The sequence below is a fragment of the Benincasa hispida genome, chromosome 12 (genome assembly GCF_027475165.1).
Source record: "Benincasa hispida cultivar pf3 chromosome 12, pf3_genome.v1.1, whole genome shotgun sequence".
NCBI classification, from domain to species: Eukaryota; Viridiplantae; Streptophyta; class Magnoliopsida; order Cucurbitales; family Cucurbitaceae; genus Benincasa; species Benincasa hispida.
The window spans coordinates 23921205-23931510 of NC_143489.1; the positions used below are offsets into that span (position 1 = coordinate 23921205).

Consider the following 10306-nt stretch of genomic DNA (forward strand, 5'->3'; position numbering starts at 1 on the left):
GGCAAAGACTTTTTGGTTTTGCGTGTGTGTGTTAAGATCGTAATTTTAACATGTCCGAGTATAACATGTAAGGTCGACCATTCTATTTCTCAAACAAATTGATAAGAAGAAATATAACAAAGATTACCAAAAGCTCAAGACAAAATAATTCCTATACTACTGTTCTATAAGAATTATATGAACAGTTGATTCCATGGGCTCGAATGAATGATATCCACTTCATTCCAAATATCTTGATTTAGTTAGCATTTAGAAGGTTGTTTGATGATTTGGTCAGGCAGTTCCCTTTTAAGGTACAGAGTTGCTATTCAATTCTAATTTCAAAGCACAAACAATTCAAATCTCCAATCATTAGCCTTTTCAGATGCACAAAAGATGGCTGACAGCAGACACGCCCAAAAGTTCGGGCCAATGAAAGTATATCTTTCCCGAGAAATAGAAAAAGAATGCAATGAAATGCCAATTCTGAAACAACCCTACTTTACGCGTAAGGAGGATATATTTTATTTGAATCTATGGGATATCTCTGTACAAAAAAGTTTTAATAAAGACATGAGAAGTGAGAATTTACTCCGACATGGATATTTTAAGCACATAGATAAAGATACGAGGGATGTTTTACTTGAATCTACGGAATATCTCGGTACAAACAGTTTAATAAAGGCAATAGAAGGGAGACTTTACTATGATGTAAGGATATTTTATACACGGATAAAAGTGTTGCCAAGGATTTGAATGACCAAAATGATAAAAAGAAGATTTTCCCAACTGAAGTGGTAAAAAAGGGGAGAGAGAGAGAGAGAAATAATAATATTACTTTTAGGAATAAATGAAAATATGTCACAGAACTTTTCAGCCCATCTTAGCAACTCAAAATTAGTTTACGCCTCCAAAATTTGTTCACCCCTTCTATAGTCCTTTCTCTTTTTTTTTTCTTTTTCCTTTTTTTTTTGTAGGGTGAGGGTGCTATTAGTTATTCTATCTGCACCTACTGGCCTAGACAAAATCTACAAAACTGAGATTGTATACCCAATGTATTTAGTCCGCAGGTTATGGAATACACAGTATGTCAAAATGAACTCTGGTCGATGAGTTCCTCCTATGCACAGCTTACACCAGAAGAGGGCAATAAGCAGCTCTTACCCTGTCATGAAGCTGAAGTTGGATATTGGCGATGAAGAACATATTTCACGACTTCATAAAATGATACCACAATCCCAACTGATGGGCCTGCACGGCCAACACGAGGTGCAACTCCAGCAAATAATCCTTTCATTCCACCATCCCTGGTTTCAAAGTTCAATTCAATTTTAGTCAAATACAGCACAGTCCAATCGATTGACTTTATTAATTAAAGCTAAAAACTAAAGCTGCTTTAGATCATATCTTGATTACCAAAATCGATGCAATAGCTCATTAGAGAAGAAATATTGGAGCCCTTCAAAAGTTTTCATGCTTGATGGTGTCTTCCTAGTGAAACTAATTTAAGGATAAAAGCATCTCTAAAAAACCTACTATAATTTAATAGTCCGAAGTAGTGAAATACCTCCAAACCTCCATCAGTGTCTGCCTCGTTGTCATTCTCAGTGCCCTCACCGGATCCTTCTGAAAGTTGCAAAAAAATTAATAAGTTACATGGATATGTGGGGAGAAAAAGGTATAATGAAAAATAGTCAGAACCCGTGTAAAAATCCTTACATAGATCTGTTACATTTTCAAATGTGGACGACAGGCCTAATTACTATACTTAGAATTGTGTGGGTGGAGTAGCAGATAATGAATGTTAACTTTTTAAAAAAACCCGAAAGTACTTAACCCTTGAGAAAAGAACAACAGGCAAAAAATTTAGAAAGGAAAAAACCTCTATCTGTCGTCGCGTTTTTGCAACATCCAAGGGACATGTAGCGGCAGCAGCAAGACATCCAGCAACAAAACCAGCAGAAAAGTTGGCCCCAAACACACTGGCTGCATTAGCATTGTCACCTACCAATCCAAGGAGTTTCCTTCTGACCTACAAAAATGAAGGAAGCCCATTAAAACATAAAGTACAGTGGATTACAGACTAATAAAACCTCACTACAGCTGGATAGTTAAATTCTCACTGGTTCAAGGGTTGACCAACAAATTGCTGAGAATGGAACATCACGTGCAAGCTGCGCCCCCATTCCAGTCCATAAGGCACGGTAACTTTTTGCTGCTAAAGATTCATTAACCGAGGTAAGAAATTACACCTGAATTTGGACAGGTGTAAAGCACAATTTAAAAGAAATTTGCACCTGTTAGACGTTAACTTACAGGCAGTTTCACCATTAGTTGTGCTCTTAACATTGGAGACAACACCTAGTAAAGTCTGCCAGACCCCAGGCGGCTTCTTGCCAATTCGCATCTCCTTAAATGCCTACACAGAAACAAATTAACCACACCATTCATTTAACTGAATGCCACAACCCAAGCAACTTCCAACTAGTAACTAATCAAGCATGTGAAATTCAGTACTAAAAAATAAGTAAATAAAAAAAACATGTGAAACTCAAAACATAGAAAATATGCGAACACAAATAAATAAAAGGAAATTATAATCAAAAGCTAACAACACAAACATGCACGCATCTTGAAGTATTGATTGCTGAAGTTATGTTTTGTAACAATGTATGGCAAAACTAAAAGCGCATCCTTTAAGGATACTATGCCAATGTTTTTTTTCCATATTTTAGAATGAGTCCAAAATCGAGATACAGTCTGAATATCCGTTCCTAAAAGTAATCAGATGCAACTAGGTTTCATCTACACAATAATTTAACACGAATAAAGAAAGATGGCATAATATAGAAACCCATCCTCAACTGGAAATGTGTAACAATAAGCATTTGCATAACTAAGATGGCAGATTTTCATTTAAATTTACTGAACAAATTTGGTTATTAACTTCCCGTATTATAACATTTTTACCGTTCATTGTTTATATCAAATTAAGCTTATTTACTATCCAATTTTTGTTTTTGTTTTTTTTTTTTTGTATTTCCCCTTCTTTTTAAAAAAAAAAAAAAAGAAAAACGAAATAGAAATTTATTTATTAAAAATAATAATAATTAAAAAAAATCTCAGAAAAAAAAAAAAAGGTTCTTGAAAAACAATATTTTAAGTTCTGTGACTTTGAAAATACTTTAAAACGTAAACCAGCTTAATTTTTGAAAAACATAAAATAGAAAACAAAAAAAGTTGTCTGGGACCCACAAGATGAACAACATCCTAAAGATGTTTCAGCTATGCTTCCAGGTGTGCTCATTACCTGCATGCGAGTTCTAGCAAGCTCAATTGGATAACAAGTTGCACAAGCCAAAGAACGTGCCAACGCCCCAGCGACTAAAGGAACATAAGGAGTAGCACCAGGACGATTCTGAGAAGTGATCTCTTCTAACCAGTTACGGAATATGTCATAGCAAGGTAAGTAGATTCCCACCTGTTCTTTTAAATAAAAAAAAGACACTAATCATTCCTTGGGGAACAATATTCATGACCATACAAGTAATCGGGGAAAAAAAAACTTTTAGACAATGGGAGGGAAGGCCTTGGATAAATATGAAGTCGTACCGTGGGAACAGCAAGAGCTAGGCCGGCATTTGTGCCTCTCCACAACCTAGCAAATCCCTCCTGGGAATTTTATTGGGTATAATCAACATCAAAATAAATACATAGTTCATAACCCATTAGAAACTCACAGCCCAACTTATACAGTGAACTTCTAGTTTACAAGCCAATTGTGTTACATCATTCAGTACTAGAAGCTGAAGTAGTCCTCAAGAAAAACAAAAGAAATGAATCACAAGTGTATCCATCGGTCACGATTAACAAGAGAAAACTGACAAACCTGTCGAATGATTTTGTAGAAGACGTCCAACGTCCCTTTGTACTGAAAACAATCAGGAGGACATATTGCTACTGTACCATGAATACCAGCACGGGCACAAGAAGGAGAACACCTTAAATCTGCAAACATCTGGCACAGTATGTAGAAATCAAAGATTAATTCAAGACTAAAAGAGGGAATCAAATCCAAACAAAGTAGAAGAGTAAAAATATCCAAAAATAAAATTTTCAAAATGAAGCAAAACATTAAAATTAGATTTGATAATATGCCGATAGCTCCATTAAGGCATTAGAGAAAGCACGCCAGCTATATGGAATGACACAAAGGACTTCTTCTCAATCAATCCATTGTTATCAACTCAAATTGTAAACTACAAAACTAGGTTCTAGTTCTATGATGTGATTTAGAATGAATAGCTTTTGAAGTGAAACTCAATCATCTATGAGACAAATAAAGTAAGGTATTCATTGCTAGCTTAGAAGTATAAACACAGTCACTGAAGTTTCACTGTTTGAAGCAATTATCTATGAGACAAATGAAGTAACTTTTTCAATGATCAAGTAACTACTTGAATTCAATTAAACCCAAATATATTTTGTTCTTTGATCAGAAATCAAATTCTACCTTAGCACGAAAAGTTCGGGAATTCTAGAAAGAGCCAAACAAATGTTACAATGTAACAGACGATATACATGTAAGGAAAATTATATGCATTAAAGAATTAAAAGAAAAAACATGGAAAGGGAATGAATGTCCTGAAAACTAAAGTAATTAGCCAGCCATCAAATATAAATACACTGTAACATCATATATCGTGCAGTAAAACAAAATAAAAATCAGAAACGTGATTAGATTCTAAAGGAGCTACATCCAAGATATGGATAAAAATCAATCAGACTTATAGGTAAGGGAACCAACCGTGTTTGGTCCAAAGAAGGCCATGCGACTGGTCCAATCACTAAGAGGATGCGAATAAGGAACTCCTGCAGCTTGAGCTTGCAACCTTGTCTAGTAATTCAAAAAGCAGACAAATTCTTAGATTGTAGAATATGCTGGGGAGGCCAATTATACATAATTAAGGTTGCAGAACAGAGGAGAAATGAGGAGCAGCCCCATGTATATATATACACTAGAAGATGACACTGATTCAAGGTCCAGAATAATATACAGAAAATTTTAAGAACATCTCAGAGTGCTCATACTTTTCAAGGAGTCTTCAAAATTATAAAATTAAGGTTAAATTATAAATTTAGACTCTGAATCTTTTTTTTCCTAAAAATACTTATGTTCTTGACTACTTCGACTCTAATAAGTACTTGACATCAATACCAATACTTGTGTATTGACGTTAACACCTTGATTGGACTAACAAGAGATAATTTGGCATGTGCCAAGCTGGCTAGATAAAATACAGGCAGGGCAAGCCAAAAATTCAATAAGATGGTAGGCACAGTACATTTCTTTTTCATACATTCATGCGAGTCAAATTAAAATTTTTAAAAGGATGCAATACGAGGAGTTCTTAACTGGTCACCCAGTGTAATACTACTCACGCCTAAACAACTTAATACTGGTCACCCGATGATACAATGCATTAGTACTGATATGATGGCATGGCACCCATGCCCAATACATTTTAAACCAATTTTTTTGGCTTGCTCACTCGTACTTCATCTAGGTGACCTATTCCCTTATTGTTATATCATCATTTTAAGTTAAACCATCACTTGTTAACCCAATCAACATATCACATCAACATTTAAATAGAGAATTATTAAATTCAAAATCAACAGTATATATCCAAATCCTCAAAATTCAAAATCAATAGTAACATAATTGAAAATTTTTGAAGTCCAAGATAAAATATCACATCAACATTTAACAACTTTTTCTTTCCTCATTTCTCCATGGTTTCAAACATTAGGCGAAACTTAAGGAGTTGAACAACTATCATATCATCTCCAAGACTTGGAAGAAGAAAATATCTCTTAAATCATCCACCATCCTATTCACAGAATCAAATAACAGGTATTTCACTGGTCATCTAATCAAAGGCATATGACATGCATGGCCATGGTGTAGAAAGCCATAACTTGTTCCTAAAGGTACTTAACCAGCCATCCGAATGAACCTCACTACATATCTCCAATCATTCCCAGACAATTCAAGTATCTAACACATAAACAACAAAGAGAACTCCGATTCAACAATACCTTGGCAACATCAAGAGGATTCACAATGACTGCAGAAAGAAAAGCGGCACCAGCAGCAGAGAAAGCGCGTTCTCCAAACCCCAATTTCACATTAGAAGCAGTATCACTCGAAGGATGAGACGGAGAAGCAGAAAGCCGAACCTCATCACTCATCACAACCAACATCGAAGAATCATTCCCATCTCTCTCAAGTCTCCGAGCTTCCTCCTCCGAGCCAATCCAAGAATCATGCCCTCGAGCCGATTTCAACATCCTCTCCGCCAACGAGTTCATCCTGCAACAATCAAATCAAACACTCGCTTCTTAAAGAAATAAAAGACCATCAGCAATTCTCACCAACAGCCATAAGAGCCGAAACCTGATCGAGTTGATGATTGAATATTGGAATGGCGATCGAAATACGAATTCAAAGAATGAAAAATGGAAACAAATGAGGTTTCCAAATTGCTTGGAGGACGGGAAAAAATGAAGGTGGTCTTAGCAGAAGAAGAGAAGAAGAGAAGAAGGGTTACTGCGGCTTAGGGCCACACTTTGTTGTTACCTTTAATAATGACCTCCTAAATTTCTTAGTAAATACCTAAACCTAATTATTCTACCTGAATAGTAAATTCTCTTTCCACAAATTTTCTTCTTTTTTCTTTTTTCTTTTTTTCTTGAAAAAATTGCTATGAGTATCAATTTTTCAAATTTTTCAACTATGATAATATTGAAAATCAAAATCAAGAAGTTTGATTTCAAATTTTTATCTTATTCCAAAATTACCCTGAATTAAACCTGTCTTTGATTTTTGCATCTTTGATTTCTATAGATAACATCTGATTTTTTATTATATTCATCTCTTCCTTGATTTTTCTTTATCCAATTTAAATTCTATTACTTTTTCTTTAGGTTATGAAATTATATTTTTATCCAATAAAAAAAACAAATGAGATATTTTTTATTTACCATTTTCAAATTATATATATATATAAGAATTTTGTTTTTCCTTTCTAGTGTATTGGTTTTGTTTTTAAAGAACTGAAGCTAAAATTTTAACTCTTGTTTTGTGGTAATTTACAGCTTTTCCATTTTTATTGGTTGGAATCAAAACACATCTATATTGATTTTTTTAAAAAAAATATTTATTTGTCTTTTTCTTCCTCATTTTAGATTTTCCCCCAACTTTTCCTTTTCTTTCCATTTTCAAATCAACAACCTTAATCAATTGTCTTACTCAATTGTTGTATACAACGATCAGGTAACAATTAGTATTATTGACAATTTGATAACTATTATCATATAGCAATCTAATCGTCAACAATCAGTATTAGATAGTAACCAGACAACAATCAGATAGCAATTGATATCATTAACAATAAAAAAAAAATTAAAAAAAAAATAATATCTAATAGCAATCAAATAACCATTAGATAGCAAATCAGTATAAGATGGCTACTAGATAACAATCAATATCAAATAGCAATCAAATAGTAGTCAAACAATAATTCATTAGTATATCATATAGTAATCAGATAACAATCATATAACAACAAATATCAAATGAAAATCAGATAGCAATTACATAACAATCACATAAAAATCAGATAACAATCAAATTCCAAGCGGGAGTCAGTGAATCATGGTCGCATGGGTGGGATTTGTCATGTTTGCAAAAAACCATAAATGAGAGACACACTCCAAATATTCGATTTATTTTTAATTAAAATTGTAATTGCCCCATTTTTTTCCTTGGATGTTTAAATATTCTATTTTCAATTTATGATTTGTGTACACAAAAATATTTATTCTCTTTTAACTATGGACGATTTTCAAATAAAAAAATGAAAAACTTATTTACAAATATAACAAAATGTCACTATTTATTTGTGATAGATCGTGATAGACATATATTATCTACATATAGATATTTATCACGACCTATCACTAAAAGATAGACGTTTTACTATACTTAAGAATATTTTCAACAATTTTATCATTTAAAATATTTATTGTTGTTTTTTATTTCAAATATTTTAACTCTTCAATCAATCTTAATCTATTTAGAAATATTGATATTCTATCAAACTATACATTTCATACATTTAAAAATTTTCAATAGTTTTGTCTATTTAACTTTTTTACTTCATAAATATTAGTCCGTATATTATTAATCTTTGTATATTAATAGGCCTATCTAAGTTGTCAGTATACACTCTTCGAGAGTATTTGAAATACATTTTCAAACGTTCAATTTTAGAAATAAATCATGTTTTAAGGAATTGAAGTGTTTGACAACTACTGAAATAATTTTTCAATTATATTTTAATTAATTTTTATTAAAAAAAATGAAATTATTTTTCTAGAATACAGCATGAGGTGGAGATGTGTCTTTTTTTTTTTTTTTTCCCCAAGTTTAATTGCAGGTGAAAATTGGAATTTAATTGGTGTGGGGATTTAGATATTTGATACAAAAGTTTTGTGTCTAAATCGCTAAACTATGCTTGTATTTACCTTCAATCATACTATTTTTTTTTTTAACTATAAATTTCTATTAAATGGGAATTGGCATGAAATGTGACACGAATAAGGAAGTAAAAAATAAAAATAAAATTCATGAGTTGTCCCTAAAGACATCAATACGTTTTTTTCCAAACAAAAATATATAGACGTTTCAATTTAATATAACTCGACAATTGAAATAACCAAAATTTTGTTTTATTGAAATACTATTTTAGTCTTTACATTTTAGATATGATTGTATTCGAGCTCTTATATCATTAAATATTTATTTTTAATCAATATACTTTCAATTAAATTTTAAAATTAGTCTATGTAGTTTGTTTGTTGTAAATTTTCTTCCTTAAACAATTTAGTCGCCATTAACGTTCCCATTATATTAAATCTTATTTCAGTCTCTAAACTTTGAATAATGTTATATTTTAGTCCCTAAATTTTTAAAAATGCTCGTTTTATTTCCTAAACTTTGAATATTGTTTTATTTTGATTCGTAAACTTTTGAAAATGTTCGTTTTAGTCTCTCAACTTAAAAAGGAAAAAAAAAAGTTATTTTGGTCCCTAATATATTAAGATTTTGTTAACTTCTTAACAAAATTATGAGGTGACTTGTATTTTTGGATGACTGAGCTATCAAATAAGTTAAATACACTAAAAAAATCAAAAGTTTCAATTTTGAATCAGGTGACAAAGCAGGAGAATTCAAAGGTTATTTCAAATTCAAGATTTCGATGGTTTAGTATTTTGGCGTGTTGATTGTTGGCATTTTACTTTATATTTATCATGCTCAATACATCTAGAGCCCAGTCACAAAAAAATACAAGATTCCTCACATTTCGATTGAAGAGTCAACATAATTTTAATAGTAGGGATCACAATAACTACTTTTAAAAAGTTTAGGAACTAAAACGAATGTTTTTTAAAGTTTAAGGATCAAAATAGAACAAAATTCAAAATTTAGGGACTAAAATAGGATTTAAACCTTATTATTATTATTATTTGAATAAGAAATAACTTTAGAAGTATAGAGTAAAATTTGTCAAATAAAGGTATAGGAACTAAAATATTATTTTAAGCTACTTTATTTTTTATAATTTAAATATTTAGTAAAAGTATCAATTTTATTGAAACATAGCTTAACTAATTATCATAACTTCAATTTGTACCTCTAGAATTTGTATTTTTCTAAAAAGAAAGAAAAGAGAAAGAAATTGTATATGGGGAGAGTGTTATTTGGTCATGAATGGGAAAGTTGTGTGAAGGCGTTTGTTTTGGCGTATGAAGAAAGGGGGGTGGAAATGAGAGGTGGAAAACCAAAGAAACACGGCCGTTTGAAGTTTCGAGTGGTCTAAACGCCCCCACGGCCCACGCTTTCTAGAACCCTCTCATCCTACTCCTAACTTTCGGACAACCGTCCATCACGGCATAGAGAAAAACTATCTTCTTTTTTCTTTTTTCTTTTTTCTTTTTCTTTTTCTCTACATTTTTAAAATCTATCGGATAGATGACTCAAAAATTAGATATATATATATATATGAAATGATTCGATTTTTTAAAAATTGTTGAATAATCATTTCTTGACGTCAAATTGGGGTAAAATTATCAAAATATACTCATATGCATGCGGAAAAGTAGTATCTCCCTCTCTTCTTTTTTCACTTATAAATCACTATGTCTCTCGTTCTAGCTCGTCTCGCTCTTTCTTCTTTTTATCATTCGCAAATCATTGTAT

The 10306-nt window shown here is 31.8% G+C and overlaps 1 protein-coding gene across 4 annotated transcripts; it reads right to left on the reverse strand.

Annotated features, from left to right (window-relative positions):
* Positions 1-797: 797 nt before the first annotated feature.
* On the reverse strand, positions 798-6632 carry LOC120068112 (mitochondrial carrier protein MTM1). 4 transcript variants are annotated; one of them, XM_039019807.2, is made up of 11 exons: positions 6440-6632; positions 6082-6355; positions 4787-4876; positions 3869-3997; positions 3592-3651; positions 3290-3460; positions 2296-2398; positions 2103-2197; positions 1862-2011; positions 1547-1605; positions 798-1286 (listed from the first exon to the last, which is right to left on the reverse strand). In XM_039019807.2, the coding sequence occupies exons 2-11, from the start codon at positions 6352-6354 to the stop codon at positions 1148-1150; spliced, it is 1269 nt and encodes a 422-aa protein (XP_038875735.1). In that variant the 5' UTR covers position 6355; positions 6440-6632; the 3' UTR covers positions 798-1147. The 4 variants fall into 4 exon arrangements, with proteins under 4 accessions (XP_038875735.1, XP_038875737.1, XP_090164830.1 ...); XM_039019809.2 differs by having other exon boundaries at positions 2103-2194; positions 6440-6620; XM_090308704.1 differs by having other exon boundaries at positions 2103-2194; positions 6418-6595.
* Between the last annotated feature and the right edge of the window lie 3674 nt (positions 6633-10306).

Bases quoted from the DNA above. Each gene is read 5' to 3' on its own strand.
- LOC120068112 (XM_039019807.2), bottom strand. From the start codon at position 6,354: ATGAACTCGTTGGCGGAGAGGATGTTGAAATCGGCTCGAGGGCATGAT. The intron at 3,998-4,786 runs GTTGGTTCCCTT...ATACTGTGCCAG, and splicing joins CCTTCTTTGGACCAAACACG to ATGTTTGCAGATTTAAGGTG. The intron at 3,652-3,868 runs GTTTGTCAGTTT...TAAAATTCCCAG, and splicing joins TCTACAAAATCATTCGACAG to GAGGGATTTGCTAGGTTGTG.